At 40.3% G+C, this 21,163-nt stretch overlaps 1 protein-coding gene across 34 annotated transcripts in view; it reads left to right on the forward strand.

Annotated features, from left to right (window-relative positions):
- Gm10634 (predicted gene 10634) overlaps nt 1-21,163 on the forward strand; it is a 111,271-nt gene that overhangs the window by 56,022 nt on the left and 34,086 nt on the right. For 21 of the 34 annotated variants that reach the window (XR_003948385.1, XR_003948370.1, XR_003948363.1 and 18 more), the window contains 7 exons: nt 952-1,022; nt 1,737-1,761; nt 3,562-3,675; nt 16,047-16,117; nt 16,852-16,876; nt 17,773-17,886; nt 20,681-20,794. Coding sequence is in view for 16 of the 34 variants with exons in the window: in XM_035096917.1 (XP_034952808.1) it covers nt 952-1,022; nt 1,737-1,761; nt 3,562-3,675; nt 16,047-16,117; nt 16,852-16,876; nt 17,773-17,886; nt 20,681-20,794 (534 nt within the window). In the remaining 18 variants the exon portion in view is untranslated. Of the gene's footprint in view, nt 1-951; nt 1,023-1,736; nt 3,676-5,828; nt 5,948-13,629; nt 13,646-16,046; nt 16,118-16,851; nt 16,877-17,772; nt 17,887-20,680; nt 20,795-21,163 lie in introns of those variants that run through there. The other 13 variants (XR_003948386.1, XR_003948371.1, XR_003948369.1 and 10 more) reach the window with 6 other exon arrangements.

The following is a 21,163-nucleotide window of genomic DNA, read 5'->3' on the forward strand; positions in this document are numbered from 1 at the left end:
CAATTAAATGTTGTCCTTTATAAGAGTTGAATTGGTCATGGTGTCTGTTCACAGCAGTAAAACCTTAAGACATGACTTTATGTGGTTTGTGTTCCTCACCTCAGACTGACATGCAGGATTAGAGTTCTGACATCCATCTTAGAGCCTCTGACCTAGTTAGTGATTGAAGTGGGATCTGAGCTCTAGCACACCCTTGGCTAGCTTTCAGAAATTCCTTGGTTTGGCCTTCAACATTCAGAACATGGGTTTGGGAGTTCTAGTATATTACACCTATTCCCAAGTCTAATGAACCATAGCATAGGTGTTTGGACTTCAGTTCTCTTAGCACCTCTCTGGGAATAGGGCTGTGTCTGTCCTCCATGCTGTCACTATTTGTGCCTTTCCCTTGTTGCAACCTTACCCATCTTGCCATTTTTAGGGGAATAAGTTCATAATCTCAGAAATGTGTTTTCTGCAAGTATTTTCCCTGAAGCTTCTTCATTATGCTCAAGGCCTTTGCTCATCGCAAGTGTGTCAGCTTCTCCTGCATCCTCTCATCATTTAGGTGTGTTCGGCTCCACTGTGATAGGCAGTATTAGTAGGGTTAATGCGCTGTGTTAGTCACTACAAACACAGGGCCTCCTGCTTGTATGTAGTAGGTCCTACAGAGCCCCATGCCCCCTCCCCTCTAACCTCATACACCTCAATTGCCCTCCTTACCGTTCCTTACCTTTATCCTTCTACAGATGCTTCTCCATTTTCCAAGTGCCAAGCTTCCATTCTTCTCTTTGCACCACTTTGTTTTCCAACAATATAATCCACAGTTCTGAAATGAGCAGCAAGCAACCTCTGCTTAATAATTAGACTGAGTCACGCATACTAGCCTCATAGACATCTATACACATCAAGCAAAGCCTCTTAGAGTAATTAAAAACAGACCTACAAATTAACAGTTACTTCCTCTCCTTTCAGTGGTACCTGAAAATGCGAACACTGCACCATCAGCAAGGGGACAGGGAGAGCCACCAGTAGGGATGGTGAAGGTAAGGTGTCATTTTTTTTCCTAATATAGAAGGCTTACACTATCTGCTTATGTTGTAGTAGATATATCATTTGATTAACAAAAGACATGTGTATCATGGTTATTAAAGGGTTTGCTTAGGAAGAGCAGGAAATGGAATTGTACCAGCTTACTCCTCATACAACTGAACATAGAAGCTTGCAATGTCTTTTAGCACACTTTGTGTGAGAGAGCAATTTGTCCTGAAGAAAAAATTTCCTCTTTACATAAATGTACAATTTTAACTCAAAAGTTGACAACCACTTCTGGCTCCTGTAATTTTAATGAAGACTGTGTATGTTCCTCAGAGACCACTGTGAGGGAAGTTTCCAGTGTATGGGTGTTGAATGCTAAGACATGAGTATTGGTGTAACCATTGAGGCAGGCCCTGGTGTAGAAAGGATTAATATCACAGTCAGGTTATAAAGATGCTTATACATTCTGCAGTGTGGCCTAGGAAATGCTCAGAAGAGACCAAACAGGTTGTTTAATCTGGCCTTCAAACCAACAAAAGTGGTGGGAAGTGCCACAAACTATAGAACTGCAGTTGTTCTGTGACACCATCATAAAACGTACTAATATATAGGACTTTTGCCCATTTTCATTGGCATCGTACCCTGTTGATATTCATTCCAAAGACCCATGCAAACAGAATTCAGCATGGCCTTTGCCTCATATTGTTTCCTTTAAATTTCAGGTGGAGACTAAAAAGCGTAGACACAGTATGTATTATAGAATCTCTTAAGATACATTTTAGAAAGGAATTGCATAAACACCAGATATCCTTTTCTCTAGTGTACAATGGTGCTCTAGCCCACCTACTGGGAAGAACTTGTATTCAGTTGTTCGTTTGTTTTTTTTTTTTTTTTGTTTTCTTTGGTTTTGTTTGTTCATTTTTTTCTTAAATATTACCTTAACTTAAAAGAAAAACTGGAGGTGTTTGTCTACCATAACTGGATTCAAGTATGATCTCTCTAAGTTGTTTAAGATGTGCTATACTAGGCAGAGTCTAAATCTGTTTTTTCTAAAGATAGGTACCCTAATTACTCAGATCAATCTCCATTGACAAAGTAAGGAAGTAACAAATTAGAATACAGAGTTTACCTACAAAATATGAGTTGAAAGTTCATCACATGTAGTGCATTCATTTCTTTATGGTGGTACTCTAGTGAAGAATAAGCCAGGGCACAGAGGTGAGTGATGTGGCTCTCCATGCAGATCAACAGACACTTTGTGTAGCAAGCACTTAGTGATGCCTATATTCCATATTCCCAGCATCTTCCTTCAGTAGGTCAAAATCACAGAGAGCCCAGACTCTGCCATGATTACCACAGTGGGCAGAGCCAGGGCATTGCTCTCCATTTGCCTGCAGACATACATTCACAAGCATGAGAAATAGAAATCCCACACACTTCTAGTCTGACCACAGATTTTTGACAATGGGAGCCCAACACTGCATGAGGGGACATTTGTCACCTACAATGACACCAAGCTTCCTTTCCAGTCTCCTCCAGTTGAGGGTTTATCTAGGTGTGACCAGATAAAAAGAAGCTCCCTTTTGCACACCTTCATGTGAGAACGGGGTTGCACTGACTTGGAGTCTGAGTCATCAGTGGGACTCTGCAGGCTTTGGTCTCCTCCCGATTCTGTTACTCAGTGACCAGACTCAGTCACTGAGAGCCAGGTGACAGTGTGAGGATGGTGGAGGAAGACCCTGCTTACTGATCCAAGAATCCCACAACTTCTTTTGGGCTGAGGGTAGCCTATGTGTACCTTCAGTTGTATCTGTCAGGGAAGATGGCCACTGATGCATGAATGCAGCTATCATTGTAACTTGGGTGAAAAGTCAGAGGGCCTCACAGCTTCTTACCTCCCCTACATCCCACTAAGGCAGTGCCATACATTGCCCGTGAGATGTAGTTGATAAGAATGAAGAGTAAACAAGTGTTCTACAATGTTCTGGTATAAATGCATTCCTGAGTCCAGGTGCAGTTACTCCTATGCAGCTGAGGTCTTCTGGCCTATCACAGACATCACAGGGCACTCCAGCAATGCCTGTGCTTTCCCTACAGTGTACACTAAAGAGACTGATCTATTCTAGCCTAGTGAGTGTCATGGGAAGTCCTTCTCCACCAACTAAGAAGGAAGTCTTTGTGTTGTAGTGAAGAGTTGCTGGCTGAAGGCATTGCATGGGTGTCACTGTGTACTTGTGGCTCTAAGAAGGGTTAGAGTGAAGCCTATTGGGCAGCACACTCACGCAGCATGCTCAGTCATATGAATCTTCCCTCTGTATTTTTATATCCATCTATGTTTAGGCTCTATCTGGGAATCCTGTGATGTCCATTCAATGCCTAACTCATTATACACAACATGTAGTGCTCCTCCTCAAGTACCAGTCTCACTCTGATGACTGTATCTGAAACAAGCAGTCAGATCAAATGCACAAATACTCAGTAGTTGTTAGTTTGCTTGAGTTTTCAGCCAAGAAGCTGACTTATTCCCTATTATAATTGCATTCTCAGTTTTTTCTTTTTTAAGGGGAATTTGTCATAAGACAACTGTAGTCCCCCAGGACACGCAGAGACCTTCAGTCTCTAAGGCTACATCTACAAAAACAACTGAAATAAAAACAAAAGGTACTGTGGGAATAATATAATTTTGTCCAAATTTGTATAGTTGGTAAAAATTATTTTGGTTAACATGTAAATCTATAGATAAGTTAATACTATATTTACACATGAATATATACACAAATGAATAATGTTCATTTATATATGTATCATACATATGTGTGTGTATATAAATATATATAAAATTTTAAGTGTAAATATAACCCCAGAATTTTAAATATATTTAACGTCACCTTACACTCTCATTCAAGGGCATGAACCAGTCTGAAGCTGTGGCTTATGTTATGTGAGTCATTGGGGTGTCCTTTGGTATAGACAGGAATAGGTGAACCACCCTCTCATACTTTCTCTCTCAGTTCCTTGATGTAGTAATTCTTAAATATCTCATGATTGAGGGTAGAAGTCAAGTGAAGTACCAGAATTTCAGGTTGATCTGAGCGACTAGGATACTAGGAATGGTCATGTTACACATTGAACTTGAAGAGAGTGAGAACATGGGAAAGATATCAGTAAAGGAAAGGGGAATGGCAGCTTTGAAAGTCAGGAAGTGCACTTTGTCATTAGAAGATTGTCTTTCCCAAGACACTTGTTCTTTTCAGCCAGTGTCACTGCCTAATGTCTAAGCTTTTGCTTACAGTAGCTACATTTTAATGTCTGCCTCACCTATTTTCCCAGTTGTGGCAAAATATTGTAAATAAAACATCCTAAAGAAGGAATGGCAGAGGGCATCATCCTGAGTGAGGTAACACAATCACAAAAGAACTCAAATAATATGTACTCACTGATAAGTGTATATTAGCCCGGAAACTTAATATATTGAGATATAAGGTACAATTTGCAAAACACATGAAACTGAAGAAGAACGAAGACCAAAGTGTGGACACTTTGCCCCTTCTTAGAATTGGAAACAATCACCCATGGAAGGAGTTACAGAGACAAAGTTTGGAGCTGAGACAAAAGGATGGACCATCAAGAGACTGCCATATCCAGGGATCCATCCCATAATTAGCCTCCAAATGATGACACCATTGCATACACTAGCAAGCATTTGGTGCAAGGACCGTGATATAGCCGTCTCTTGTGAGACTAGGCCGGGGCCTAACAAACACAGAAGTGGATGTTCACAGTCAACTATTGGATGGATCACAGGGCTCCCAATGGAGGAGCTAGAGAAAGTACCCAAGGAGCTAAAGGGATCTGCAACCCTATAGGTAGAACAACATTATGAACTAACCAGTACCCCGGAGCTCTTGTCTCTAGCTGCATATGTATCAAAAGATGGCCTAATCGGCCATCACTGGAAAGAGAGGCCCACTGGACAGGCAAACTTTATATGCCCCAGTACAGGGGAATGCCAGGGCCAAAAAATGGGAATGGGTGGGTAGGGGAGGTGGGGGTGTGGGAGGCTTTTGGGATAGCATTGGAAATGTAATTGAGGAAAATATGTAATAAAAAAAATTAAAAAAAATACAAAAAAAAAAGAAGGAATGGCTTTGTTTTTCTTTTTTTTGTTTGTTTGTTTTTAGGTATTTTCTTCATTTACATTTCCAATGCTATTCCAAAAGTCCCCATACCCTTCCCCCCCCCTTACTCCCCTACCCACCCACTCCCACTTCTTGGCCCTGGCGTTCCCCTGTACTGAGACATATAAAGTTGCAAGACCGATGGGCCTCTCTATCCACTGATGGCCGACTAGGCCATCTTCTGATACATATGCAGTTAGAAACACGGGGTACTGCAGGGTTACTGGTTAGTTCATATTGTTGTTCCACCTATAGCGTTGCAGACCCCTTTAGTTCCTTGGGTACTTTCGCTAGCTCCTCCATTGGGGGCCTGAGATCCATCCAATAGCTGACTGTGAGCATCCACTTGGCTTTGTTTTTCAATGAAATTTAAGCTTATAGATCATAAACAGGGTAAAGCTATACCCAGAGACAGATATTTGTGCCAGAGTCACACTACAACCCAGTCCAAAACAAACAAACAAAAACCCAGAAGAAGGAATGCCTGTTTTCAGCTCACTTTCTTCTTTCTATATGGTCTTGATCCTTTCCTAAGGAATAATGTCACACAGTTTATTTGATGTCCCACCTCAGCTAAACTAAATGCTATAATCTAATACTTTCATGTCCGGTATCTGAATATCATCTATTTGACAGCTGAGATTCACCAGGACAATGTCCGTGAAGTAATGTCTTCGGTTTGTATATAACCTGGAGAGAGGCAGTCTGTCTGATGAGGGACAATGCTTTTTCCCTGCACTCACAGAATCCTGCAGGTAATAATCTAGCAGTGTAGACCCAGTGATACTGGAAGAACAGAGCCCCTTTCTGTCATCCTTCAGGACTTATAGCAGCCCATATATGATCTTCTGTTCACTGCTAACTCTTGCTTCATGTGGTACCAACATAGTAGAGTTGGTAGATTGACAAATGGCTGTTTACTCTGACAGAGGTACTATATCTGCAATGTCCTGTTAAGCAAAGGCCTAGTGTTAATATGTGTTCATACCCAGCCTATGCTCCTCAACCTGCACTGCCATTTGGGATGATTGAGGTATTCAACATATCTGAGCCTCTAATCTGTCAAGCATTGGCTCTTTTTAAATGAATATTTGAATATGAGAAACAAGAGGGAGGTATTTAGTCTAAAATCAGTTAGATGACTTATATACAGTGTGATAGAAAACACAATAAGAGAACAACTAAAAAAATTGTCAAACAAGCCTGAAAAGCAATTTCCCAAACTATGGAGAATAACAAAGATAAATCACGGATCTGTGATCATCTATTTGGACCCCTTTGATGCACCTGAGCATTTGACACCAATTACTGCAATGTCCGCTCCTAACTTGACCCTGTGTAGCCTTCCATGTATACACTTTTTGTATGTGACTTCATCTTGCATAGAAAGGCAGAACCCTCTAAGATTTGTCTGCCTTTGAGCCTTATCTAGGAAAAGTCACATGTCCTTGCAAAAAGGCCTCTGTTCATAGTTTGAATTGTAATATTTAAAGGGCTTTCAATATACTTTAGAAATCAGAAATGCCATAATGATCAGAATACTGTATGTTCATAAACACTCAAAACACAGGTATATCACCCATTTTGCAATGTACTTCCATAAAATGTAAAATGTGTGATGAAATAGTGTGCTTTACTGGAGCATGATATAGCTGTCTCCTGAGGGGCTCTGCCAGAGCCTGACCAATACAGATATTGATGCATGCAGTCAACCAACAGACTGAGCACAGAGACCCCAGAGGAGGAGTTAGGGGAAGGACTTATGGAGCTGAAGGGGTTTGCAACTCGATAGGCAGAACACCAATATTAGCCAGCCAGACCCCCCCCCCCAAAACCTCCCAGGGACTAAATCACCAACCAAAGAGTACATATGGAGGGACCCATGTCTCCAGCTGCACATGTAGCAGAGGCTTGCCTTATCTGGCATCAATGTGAGAGGAGGCCCTTGGTCCTGTGGAGGCTTGATGCCCCAGCGTAGGGGAATGCTAGGCTGCTGAGGTAGGAGTGGTGGATGGACGGGGGAGCAACCTCATAGAAGCATGGGGTAGTGTTAAATAATTTAAATAAACAATAAAATGAATAAAAATTTAAATTGATTTTATTTCTTTGTACTCACAATTATGGAACATGTCATGTTCTAACGTTAAGCAATAATGTAAAGGAACATGAATGCTCACCTGAAATGGTTATGTAAAGTAAGCTACAAGGTGCACAGAGGCTCAGCATGTGGAAACACTTGCTGTACACATATTAGCAATTTGTTTTGGAACCCTAGGGCCTATTAAAATACCAGGAATTGCCATGTGCATGCACACCCCAGCATAGGCAGTTGCAGAGGAAGGAGAATGTGGGGACTGGTTGCCTCCAAACCTTGGTCCAGCTTCAGTGAGACCTTGATTGAAGGCCAAGAGCAAGAGTTGTTTTAATTTACTTATTTAATTCATTGAGAATTGAATATGATTACCCTTTTCCCACTAATTTATTTATTCACTTCACATCCTGATCACAAAAACCCTGCTACCTGTCCTCCCTTTATACAGCTCCTCTCTGCAACCCCCACTTCTACTCTGAGAAAGGGGAGCCGCCACTCCCCCCCCCACCTTTGCAGTACCAACTCACCCTGGCACATCAAGTCACTGCAGGACTAGGCAGGCATGTCCTTTCCCACTGAGGGCAAAGTAGGCCAGTTAGGGGAACAGGATCCACATCAGGCAACAGTCAGGGACAACCCCCAATCCAATTCTTGGGGTGCTCACATGAAGCCTAATTTCACATATGCTATATATGTGCAGGGTCCTAAGTCCAGCCTGAGCTTGCTCTTTGGTTGGTGGTTCAGTCTTGGAGAGCCCCCAAGGGTCCAGGTTAGTTGACTCTTTTGTATTTCTTGTAGAGTCTGTATCCCCTCTGGGTCCCTCAATTCTTTCCCCAACTTTCTAAGATCGTTTCTACAAGACTTCCTGAGCTCTGTCTAATATTTGGCTATGGGTCTCTGATTCAGGCAGTTGCTGGGTAGAGCCTCTCAGAGGACAGTTATGTTAGAGTCCTGTCTACAAATATTACAAAGTAGCATTAATAGTGTCAGGGATTGGTGTTTGCCTATGGGAGGAACTCAAGTTGTTCCAGTTATTGGTTGGATAGTCCTTCAGTCTCTGCTCCATCTTTGTCCCTGTATTTCTTGTTGGTAGGACAAATCTTGGGTTGAATATTTTGTGAATAGATTTGTGTCTTTTACCCCTTCACTGGGAGTCCAACCTGGCTATAGGAGGTGGCCACTTCAGTCTCCCTATGCCCCACTGCTAGGAGTCTCAGCTAGGGTCACCTTCATACACTTCCTGGAGACTCCCCCAAACCATCTCTCAGGTCTCTGACACCTCCTAGAGATGTACTGTTGCACCTAATTTTAAAAATGCATGCTGGATCCAGCTAGGCTCTGGGACTAGCAGATGCTCCCCTGACACCTAGTCAGCTCCCACGGTAACTAATGCTTCTAGAGATCCTGGCTATCCTCTGAGAAGAGCCACCTGTATTGCTGAAAGTGCTGCCCATTCCGTCTTGACTGATGCCAGAAACGGCCATCTCACTGCCTATTTCTGGTCACTCTCTCAGCCCTCACTTCCTTGGCTTTGCCTACACCTAATCCTACACCGTGTTCCCCTCCCTATCCCCACTCCCACACAGTTACCTCCATCCATCCACCTCCAGTGATTATTTCATCTACCTTCTGAATGAAATTGAAAGATTCCCCCCTTATGCCCTCCTTTCTATTTAGCTTCTTAGGGTTTGTGTATTAGTACATCGCTATCCTGAAGTTTATGGCTAATATCCACTTCTAACCGAGTACTTACCATGCATGTCCTTTTGAGTCTGGGATACCTCACTGAGCATGATAGTAGTTCTATCCATTGGCATGAGAAGTTCACGTTGCCTTTGTTTTTAATGGCTGAGTAGTATTCCATTGTGTAGATACACCCCATTTTCTGTATCCAATTTCCCTTGAGAAACATCTAGATTGTTTCCAGTTTCTGGTTATTACAAATAAAGCTGCTATGAACATAGTTCAGCAAGTGCCCTTGTGGGATAGGGGAGCACCTTTGAATATATGTCCAGGAGTTAAGGTATAGCTGGCTCTTGAGGTAGAACTAATCCTAGTCTTCTGAGAAATGCCAAATTGATTTCCAGAATGGTTGCATAAATTTGCATTCTCTCTAGTAATGGAAGAGTGCTTCCCTTGTTCCACATGCTCACCAGCATCTGCTATCAGTTGAGATTTTGATCTTAACCATTCTGATGGGTATAAGGTGTAATCTCAGAGCTATTTTAATTTTCATTTCTCTGATGAGAAGGGACATTGAACATTTCTTTAAGTGTTTCATGGCCGGTAGAGGTTCCTCTCTTATGTGTTCTCTGTTTACCTTTGTACCTCATTTTTAATTGAGTTATTTGGTTTATTCATATGTATCTTCTTGAGTTCTTTACATAGTTTGGATATTAGCCCACGGTCAGATACAGAGTTAGTGAAACTCTTTTCCCAATCTGTATGCTGCTGTTTTGTCCTACTGACAGTGTCCTTTGCCTTTACAGAAGCTTTTCGGTTTCATGAAGTCCCGTTTATTAATTGTTGATCTTAGTGTGTGAGCTGTCGGTGTTCTGTTGAGGAAATTCTCTCCTGTGCCCATGCATTCAAGACTGTTCTCCTCTTTCTCTTATAGTAGATTTGGTGTATATTATTTTATGTTGAGGTCTTTGATCCACTTGAACTTGAGTTTTGTGCAGGGAGATAAATATGGATCTATTTGCATTCTTCTACATGCAGATATCCAGGTAGACCAGCACCATTTGTTGAAGATGTTCTCTCTTTTCCACTGTATGGTCTTGGGTTCTTTGTCAAAAATTGTCTGTAGGTGTTATAGGTTTATTTCAGGGTCTTACATTCCATTCCATTGACTAATTTCTCTGTTTCTATACCAATACCATGAAGTTTTATTTTTACTGATCTCTAGTACAGCTTGAAATCAGGGATGGTGATACCTTCAGAAGTTCTTTTATTGTACAGGATGGTTTTACCTATCCTGGAGTTCCGTTGCTCCATATGAAGGTGAGAGTTGTTCTTTCAAGATCTGTAAAGAATTGTGTTGGAATTTTAATGGGAATTGCATTGAATCTGTAGATAGCTTTTGGTAAGATGGCTATTTCCACTATGTTAACCCTACTGATCCATGAGCAGGGGAGTTTTTTTCCATCTTTTGATATCTTCCTCAACTTCTTTCTTCAGCGACTTGAAGTTCTTGTCATAAAGGTCTTTTACTTGGTTGATTAGAACTACACCAGAATATTTTATATTATTTGTGGCTATTAAAAACTGTTGTTTCTTTGATGTATTTCTTAACTTGCTTTCTTTTATTTATTATACAAAGGAGAGCTACTGAATTTTTTAGTTACATCCTGCCACTTGCTCAAGGTGTTTATCATCTATAGGAGTTCTCTGGTAGAATTTTTGGAGTCAATTATGTATACTATCATATCATCTACAATTAGCAATTCTTTGACTTCTTTTCTAATTTGTATTCTCTTGATCTGTTTTAGTTGTCTTATTGCTCTAGCTGGGGCTTCAAGGACTATATTGAAGACATATTGGGAGAGTGAACAGCCTTGTCTTGTGTCTAATTTTAGTGGAATTGCTTTAAGTTTCTCTCCATTTGATTTGATGTTAGCTGTGGCTTCATGTATATTGCCTTTTATGTGTCAAGGTTTGCCCCTTGTACATCTGATCTCTCCAAGTCTTTTAACATGAAGGGGTATTTTTGCATCAATATTCATCTACAATAGACTTTTAGTTAAAGTCTAATTTATTAGATATGAGAATGGCTACTTGTTTCTTGGGTCTGTTTGCTTGGAAAACTTTCTTCTAGCCCTTTACACAGAGATAATATCTATCTTTGTTGCTGAGGTGTGTTTCTTTTATAAAGCAGAATGGTGAATACTGTTTAGGCATCCACTCTGTTAGCCTGTGTCTTTTTAGTGAGGAATTGAATCCATTGATGATGTGAAATATTAGTGACCAATGACTGTTAATTCCTATCATTTTAATGTTGCTGGTGGCTGTGTGTATGTGTGGGTTTCTCTTTTTGGTTGTGCTGGTGTGATGATTTATTTCTGTTGTTTATTGGGTAACGTTACCCTCCTTATATTGGAGTTTTCCTACTGTATCCTCTGTAGATTTAGATTAGTGGAAAGATACTGTTTAAATTCGGTTTTGTTATACTATATCTTGTTTTATCCATGCACGGTGATTGAAAATTTAGCTGGGTATAGTAGGGCTGGGATGCGATATTTGGTCTGAGTGACTCCCAGTCATTTTCCCAGGCCCTCTGGCTTTTAGATTCTCTGTTGAGAAGTTAGGTGTGATTTTGATAGGTCTGCCTTTTTATATGGCCCTTTTCTCTTACAGTTTTCAATATTCTTTCTTTGTTCTGTAATTTTAGTGTTTTGATTATTGTGTGGCAGCAGGATTTTGTTTTCTGGTCCAATCTATTTGACATTCTGCAAGTTTCTTGAACATTTATGACTATCTCTTTCTTTAGCTTTGGGAAGTATGTATGATTTTGTTGAAGATATTTTCTGGGACTTTGAGCTGGGAATCTTCTCCTTTTTCTATTCCTATTATTCTTAGGTTTGGTTTTTTCATAGTGTCCCAAATTTCTTGGATGTTTCATGTCACAGTCTTTTTAGATTTAGCATTTTCTTTGACCAATGTATTAATTCCTTCTAGCATATCTTCTAAGCCTGAGACTCTATCTTCCAACTCCTGTATTCTGTTGGTGATACTTGCATCTAAAGTTCTTGTTTCAAGATTGCCTAAGTTGTGTTTTCTTTATTGCTTCTATTTCCATTTTCAGTTCTTGATCAGATTTGTCAATTTCCTGTTTGATTATGGTTTTCTGTATTTCTTTATATTTATTCCTTTCCTCTTTAAAGGACTTTATGTGTTTGATTGTATTTTCCTGTATTTGTTCAAGGGGTTTGTTTCCTCTTTGAATGTCTCTACCATCTTCATTAGATTAGATTTTTCTTGTGATACAGGTGTGTTAGGATATTCCTAGCTTACTTAGTAGTATTGCTGGGTTTTAATGGTGCCATATTGCCCTTTTATTTTGTTTTGTTTAAAGCTTTATTTATTTATCATTTGTAAGTACACTGTAGCTGTCTTCAGACACAGCGGAAGAGGTTGTCAGATCTTATTATGGATGGTTGTGAGCTACCATGTGGTTTTTGGGATTTGAACCCAGGACCTTCAGAAAAGCAGTCAGTGCTCTTAACCACTGAGCCATCTCTCCAGCCCATTTTTTGTTTTTTGTTTTTGGTTTTTGTTGTTGTTGTTGTTTTTGGTTGTTTGTTTTGTTTTTTCTTATGCTGACCTTTACCCATCTTGTTATTATTTGTTTTTTCAGGCCTAATAGTCCCTGATGGCAGTAGGCCTCTGGGGTTGCAAATAGAGCTGGTTGGCCCAGATGGCACTAGGCCTCCTGTGACGCTGACAGAGCTGGTCATCCCTGATGACTTCAAGCCTCTGGGTGTCTGAGTGGCAGCAGGCCTACAGGGATACAGTCAGAACTCAGGGTTCCTGATGGCTACAAGCCTCTTGGATTGCAGGTAGGAATGTGGATCAGTATATGGAGCAAAGAGGGGATGAGGCAGACCTTATGGCTGCTGGGCTTGCTGGGGAACACAGTGGTCAGGGAATTCAGGCATGAGGATTTCATCTGGTTGTCTCAGGTGACTGTAGGCCTCCAGGGATGCAGTCAGCGCTATATTCCAGGCAATAAAGTTCAAAAGGGACAAAGTGGAACTTGCTGCTGCTGAGTTTGCTGGGTTCACTTTACATCACTCTATTCCTTCTTCTCCCCAATCAAACTCATCCCAGATTCTCCCTTCAAATATATTATCTCTTCTGTTATAACTATTGTTACATAAAGATAAAACTATGTAATGTTGCTCTTATGTATATATGTGTGTTTAGTGCTGTTAGTTTGGAATTAAATCATCTATGAGGGGCCCCACTCCTGGAGAAAACTGATTCTCTCTACACATTGATTACCTGTAGCTCTTATTATACAGTGGCATATCAATAGAGGTTATCTTGATACTGGTCCTGTTTAAGCAAATATACGGTTGAGATTTCATGGCCTTATCATCTCTGTCATGTCTTTTGCTTAGATCATTTGTATACTAAGCACTTTCTTTCTTTTTTTTTTTTTTTAAAGATTTATTTATTATTATATGTACATACACTGTAGCTGTCTTCAGACACACCAGAAGAGGGAGTCAGATCTTGTTACAGATGGTTGTGAGCCACCATGTGGTTGCTAGGATTTGAACTCTGGACCTTCAGAAGAGCAGTCGGGTGCTCTTACCCACTGAGCCATCTCACCAGCCCAAGCACTTTCTTTTTATGGGTAGGTTTTTTGTTTGTTTGTTTTGTATATTCTGGCTATGAATGCTGTATCAGAGATGCAGCTGGCAAAGACCCTTTCTCTTGTATTTTCAACTTCAGGGTTGATTTTTGTTATTGTTATACAGCCCTTTTTGTTGATTTATGAGTTATAATTGTCCATTTCGGCCATAATTACTGAGTAAAGGAAGACCGATTCAGAAAGCCTTTGGGGGCTGCCTCTGTGTTTGTTTGACTGTTTCAGCTTTTAAGGTTTCACTTTAGATGGACCATCTAGAGACTGCCATATGCAGGGATCCATCCCATAATTAGCCTCCAAACGATGACACCATTGCATACACTAGCAAGCGTTTGTTGCAAGGACCATGATATAGCTGTCTCTTGTGAGACTAGGCTGGGGCCTAGCAAACACAGAAGTGGATGCTCACAGTCAACTGTTGGATGGATCACAGGGCCCCCAATGGAGGAGCTAGAGAAAGTATCCAAGGAGCTAAAGAGATCTGCAACCCTGTAGGTGTAACATTATGAACTAACCAGTACCCTGGAGCTCTTGACTCTAGCTGCATATGTATCAAAAGATGGCCTAGTCAGCCATCACTGGAAAGAGAGGCCCATTGGACAGGCAAACTTCATATGCCCCAGTACAGGGGAATGCCAGGGCCAAAAAATGGGAATGGGTGGGTAGGGGAGTGGGGGTGTGTGTGGGGGACTTTTGGGATAGCATTGGAAATGTAATTGAGGAAATTACATAATAAAAAATAATATATATTAAAAAAAAGGTTTCACTTTTAGGCCTTTGATCCATTTAGAGTTGACTTGGGGCAGGATGATAGACAAAGCTCTAATTTCATGACTGCACATGTGCTTTCCCCACTTTCCCTGATTTCCCCTCACTATTTGTTGAAGATGCTGGCTTGTGTTTATTTGGAATAATGACCAAGTATGAAAAGTTTTAATTGTGTGCATGAGTTTTGTGTGTTATTGATATACATATCTACTTTGTGCCATGACTATGCTATCTTTGTTACTAAAACTGCAATATAGCATAATATCTGGGATGTTAATCCCTCCAACATGGTCACTTGCCCAAGATAGATTTGGCTATTCTGGATCTCTTTGTGCTTCCACATGAGTTTTTAGGACTTTTGAATTTTTGTGAAGAATGTCACATGGATTTTGAATTTCATTGCATTGACTATTGGAATTTCTTTTGTAGTATGATCATTGTTAAGTCTAACAATCCAAGAGCATATTGGGGTTTCCACTTTCTTGTGTCTCCTTGAAGGATATAAAGTTTTCACTGTAGATATCTCTTCCCTCATTAAATTTATTCCCTTATCTTTCTCTTCCTTTTTAAATTTACTTCTAAATATTTAATTTTGGAGGCTACCTTGAATACGAATGTTTCCTTCATCTCTTTTTCAGCTTGCTTTGTATTGGTATATAGAAAGGTTTCTGATTTTTAAAGTTGAATTTGTATTCTAGCACTTCACTGAAAATGTTGCTTATTTCTGTTGGGGTTTTTGAGATCTATACTTACGTAAACATCACCTTACAATAGGGATAATTTTAGTTTTTCTCTTTTTATACACTTGGGTGAAGGAGCTGGGTTAGCGTCAGTAAGTCAGAATGCATATGTCATTGCTATCCCTGGCCTGCATTTGGGAGTAGGCAGCAGGGAAGGAGGAAATGGAGTCAGATTTACCAAGCGAAATAGCAGATCCAACTTCTACCTGGCTCTTGAGGAATTTGTGGATACAGAGACATGTGGTAACAATCCTGTTTCAGACAAGTCCTAAAAGCAAATGGATCTGGCTACTACCTGGATCTGAAACTGAGAAGTGAGATGGGGTAAGGGTTCTAGATGAGAGCAAACACGACAGCCCAAGACTGTAGACTCCTCTTGTCTCAGAATCTGCATGGTCTGAATGGATGGGCAGAGTTGCTCAGGGTAATGTGAGTATCCTAGGTTACACTTATGAAGAAGAGTTGTCCTTTCCAAGAAAATGGATGACTCCACCACGCCCAATGACCTGAAATTGAAATCTCTAGAACATATATGACAAAAGAGGAGAATGAGATCTACAAGATGTTCTCTGAAATACAAAAGTGTCCCACCATACAAAATATGTGTGAAAACTTAATTTTATAATACACAATCAAAGATGGATTATTATGTTACTTTGGGTTCCCCCTGTCTTAAAATGTAGTATTTCTGTTACTCATATCTCTCTAGGTCTTTCTTTAATATGCCTTCAAGGGAAGACAAGCTAGCAGCAAACCAATCAACTTGATCATTAGGTCTAATCTCATGCATTTGCCCACACTTTTCCCCACACCAAGCAAGGATACTGCATAAGTTGTAAGCAGTTCCATGAGCTGACTGTCACTTTCTGTCCTCTTAGACATACCGGAGAATGCTGACAACAAACTTGCACAAGATGCCCAAAAACACACATCAGAGAGCATTGAGTCGGTAAGAAGGCCTTTAAGATAGAAATGTTACTTTAGTGATCTTATTCTTCAGTCAAAATCCCATTTTAACAACAATGTTGAGCAGAGTTATCTTAGGTCTTGAGAGACTTAGCTTAAGCAAGGGGAAAGTGGGATTGTAGTAGCCTGGTCCTGACTGAACAGAGCACCAAAGCACCCAATGTCAAGTGTCACAGTCTGTGTTATAGGACCTTTCATTCTGGAGAAAAATGTTCCTCTTTTGGAAAAACGTATAAATTTCATTTATAAGTTGACAATCATGTCAGGATCCCTTGACGTACATGCAGTATGTCCCACAAAGGTCAGTGTGGAGGACGCTTCATTTGTCCATGTGGGGATGCTAAGTGGTAAGACTTAACACATAAGCATTACTATAAATAATAGAGACCATATTGCAGAAGGGATTAATTCCACAGTTGACTTCTAAAGCTGCTCAAGCATGTTGCAGTGTGGCTTACAGAACACTGAGCAGAGGACAAACAGATAGTGGTAGTTATTGTGGCCTTTGAAATAGGAAAAGTGGGAAGTGGCACAACTAAGAAATTCCAGTCTTCTGTGATATCTTCACCGAATATACTAATACATAATCTGTCACTTAAAGATACTTACAAATGCTGATTGGCATTAAGAACATGTTGATATATTTTTCAAAGACCTATGCAAACAGAAACTAGTGTGACCTGCACTGCATACCCTTTTCTCTCCTTTAAATTTCAGGTGGAAGAAAGAAAACGGAGACGCAGTATGTATTGCCAAGTCTCTTATTTATTTATTTATTTATTTATTTATTTATTTATTTATTACATATTTTCTTCAATTACATTTCCAATGCTATTCCAAAAGTCCCCCATACCCTCCCCCCCACTTCCCTACCCACCCATTCCCATTTTTTTGGCCCTGGCGTTCCCCTGTACTGGGGCATATACAGTTTGCGTGTCCAATGGGCCTCTCTTTCCTGTGATGGCCGACTAGGCCATCTTTTCATACATATGCAGCTAGAGTCAAGAGATCTGGGGTACTGGTTAGTTCATAATGTTGTTCCACCTATAGGGTTGCAGATCCATTTAGCTTTTTGGGTACTTTCTCTAGCTCTTCCATTGGGAGCCCTGTGATCCATCCAATAGCTGACTGTGAGCATCCACTTCTGTGTTTGCTAGGCCCGGCATAGTCTCAGAAGAGACAGCTATATCTGGGTCCTTTCAGCAAAATCTTGCTAGTGTATGCAATGGTGTCAGCGTTTGGAAGCTGATTATGGGGTGCATCCCTAGATCCCTGGATATGGTAGTCTCTAGATGGTCCATTGCATGGGTGTCACTTTGTGCTTGTGGCTCTAAGAAGGGTTAGAGTGATGCCCATTGGGCAGCACACTCACACAGCATGCTCAGTCGTGAGGCTCTTGCTTCTGTGTTTTTTTATCCATCTATATTTAGGCTTTATCTGGGAATCCTGTGATGTCCATTCAATGCCTAACTCATTGTACACGATATGTAGTGATCCTCCTGAAGCACCAGTCTCACTCTGATGACTGTACCTGGAACAAGCATTCAGATCAAATGCACAAATACTCAGTAGTTGTTAGTTTGGTTGAGTTTTCTACCAAAAGGTGGACACAACTTCCTCTTTGTAATGTATTCTCAGTTTCTGCAATACTCAAAAGAATGGAATGCAAGCAAGCCATATGCCCTTCTGAGGTGAGGCAACTACAAGGCTGTACAATTCTTTCACCTAAAACAAGAGGAAAGAGTGATAAAGGTACTGTGACAATTCTAATTGTATAATGGTTGATAATTCTTTTGTCTCCTAGGCCAATTTATAGAAATGTTTAAGGCTATATTTCCTATGGAAACAATGGTGATATATCTATGTCTTTAACTGAACTACGACCACAGAATTTAGAAATGCATTCCGTTATTGGTCTCAGTCATAGCCCTGTGTCTACAATAACTGCTTTCAACTCTAAAGCCTTTTGTTTGGGAGGGGGTGGGTTTTGTGCACCAGGCAGTGACTACATAGGTTTTTCCCCAAGACAGTTAGCCCCATTACACAATCCACTCCCCAGTGACAAATTTCTCAATTCAAAAAGGAAGATACACATTTTACCCACAAAAATGTGTTTTAACCTCACCATACCGATGGGCAGCAGATTTATTTCTTTGTGCAGTTCTCAGGAGAATCTTACCCAAAGTATAGAGATGAGTCATCAGCCTCTGTAGCCATTGAGCTCAAGAAATACTTCATTAAGGGTTCAGCAATCCCTGTGTGAGTGTTCCAGCTTCCTAGCATCTGTCTCCAGTAACCCCACCTAATGAGATCCCATGCACTGACAAGCACCAACAGTCAGCAGAAGCCTGGGCAGTGCTCTTTATCTCCCTGAAGACATTCACAAGTATGGTAGATGAGAAAGTCCACATGCTTGATCAGATCAGAGAGTTTGAGTGTAGGAAGACACTACATTAAAATGAATAGGTTGAGTGTATTTGATAACTGGACTTACAATAGAAATGGCTCATTACATTTAGAACTGGTGGAAAGGCTTAACAGACTAGACAACATTAACATGATCTCAAAGAGCCATGTTATGAACAATTTATGGGCAATGTCTACTAAGAACTCCAGTCAGCCCTTGGTTATTGAGTAGTGCTAGATCAGTCTCTTTGTTATATATACATCTTTAAATGCAATCTCAATTTTGAGTTCCAATATTACTTCTATCACTGGTGGTCAGTCTTCATGCTGCCTGTTGAGTCTGAGCACTCAGTCCAACAATATAGGAAACTCTGAGTTATATAGGCAACTCTGAGTTTTATCCGCAACTCTGAGTTTTATCTGCAACTCTGAGTTATATAGGCTACTCTGAGTTATATCTGCAACTCTTAGTTATTTAGGCAACTCTGAGTTAATATATGGCAACTGTGAGTTATATAGGCAACTCTGAGTTATATAGGCAACTCTGAGTTATATAGGCAACTCTGAGTTATATCTGCAACTCTGAGTTATATAGGCAACTCTGAGTTATATATGGCTACTGTGAGTTATATAGGAAACTGTGAGTTATATAGGCAACTCTGAGTTATATCTGCAACTCTGAGTTATATCTGCAACTCTGAGTTATATCTGCAACTCTGAGTTATATAGGCAACTCTGAGTTATATAGGCAACTCTGAGTTATATAGGCAACTCTGAGTTATACAGGCAGGGTTTGGCTAGGATGCTGGATGTGTTAAAGTACCTTCACAGTCAGGCCTTTGGCTTGAAAAGAATTTGTCACAGAGAACTAATGTGGGCAGGATGTATAGTCCAGTTGGTTCAGTGTATTCCTAGCATGTGAAAGGACCTAGTTTTGATCCCACTGAGTATAATATGTGCCCATGTGGGCACACTTGTGTGAACCCAGGTCTCCTGAACTGGAGTAAAGAGACTCATAAATTCAAACCCATCCTTTTATACGTTGGTATTTTAAGCCTAATCTTGGATTAAAGGCCTTCTGGGAATTTAAAAAAAGCACATATAAAGAGTGGGCTTGAGGCAAATGCTCCCTGGAAAAGGAGGTTATAGAAGCTGGACTTTGATGAGTCAGAGTAGAGCAGGTATGGTATAAACTTATAAAATAATTTGGAGTCTAAGTATTTCTAAGAAATATATAAGAATCTATAATCCCTGTTGATCCAAATCATTCACTGGGAGGTGTGTGACAGGTTGAAGATGCAGAAGGAAGGCCACATATTTTTACTAAGCCATGGCTCTCCACTCCTTTTGGATAAAACTCCAATTTTGAGTCAGGGATTTAAAAGAGACCATCTCTCTCTCTCAAGCTGCTTCTGTCAGAATTTGATCACAATGAAAAGAATATAATATAGTAGCCAAAGGTGAAAAATAGGAGGTTGAACAATATTCTGTATTTCCCAGCTCAGTTAATGCAATACTATATGTTCTCCATGACTTGTAAAAGCTATGATTAGGGAAAAAAATGAAAACTCAACAACAGTCATGTTCACCGATCTGGATCCAGTGGAACACTCACTCTGAGTTCAGTCACCAGACTCTACCTAAATTCCTCTGGTATTTAACAAAACTCATTTCTGACAAACATCTGATATTTAACAAAGAGCATTTCTGCTATACATGAGCTTTTCCTTATGGTTTACCATGTAGAGTTATCTTTTAAACCTCAAAGTCTCATGGGAAGTCCTTCTGAAACTTACATTGTTTGAGAGATAGCTTGGAGAAAAGAAGAATTATACAAGTAACGTTGGATACTTGTGTTTCTCAGAAGGATATGGTTCCCATCTGGTACCATGCCCATAACACGCTCAAGGCCTGCTGCTCTTGTTGTGTTGTCATAGCCACACAGGTGTAGCTATCGCCTAAGGTGTCTGTGTAGTGCTTAACCACAAAATGCAGTGACTTTCCTGAAGTACCATCCTGACGCTGATGACTAAATGGAAACAGGGATGAGGTCATTTTTACAAACACACAACCATGACTAATTTTCTGTTTTGCTGCCATAAAGCTAACATAACTCTCCCTGTTGTGAATGTATTCCCAGTTTCTTCATTCTTTAGAAAATTTTATAGGAAGGACTCAAGTCCCTTCCAGGCTCCGGAGGAACCTCCAGCCCTTGAAGGGACATCCAAAGAAATGCAACCAACTACTAAAAGAGGTGCTGTAAATACTGAGGATTTGCTTCAGTTATCTGTAGTAGTTGATTATCCTGTGTACCTTATGTAAAACTGAACAGATTTAGCATATTTTAATAAATGAAAAATGCTAATGTATCTATCTCATCAGTAGAAATAGCAACTCTAAAATGTACAAATGTACCTAAAGCTCACTTCAGCTCTCATTGAATAACATGAACTAGAGGAAAGCTGAGGCACATGTTGGATAAGCCAGTGTGCTTCTCCTGATGTAGGCAGGAAGAGGTGAGCCACTCTCAGTACTGCTTGCCCCCACGTGTGGGTGATCCATGTGGATTAGATCTGAAGGATCTCCAGAGTAGAGGTGAATTATATAAAAATCCTTCTTGGTC

The sequence above is a fragment of the Mus musculus genome, chromosome 9, assembly GCF_000001635.26.
Source record: "Mus musculus strain C57BL/6J chromosome 9, GRCm38.p6 C57BL/6J".
NCBI lineage: Eukaryota > Metazoa > Chordata > Mammalia > Rodentia > Muridae > Mus > Mus musculus.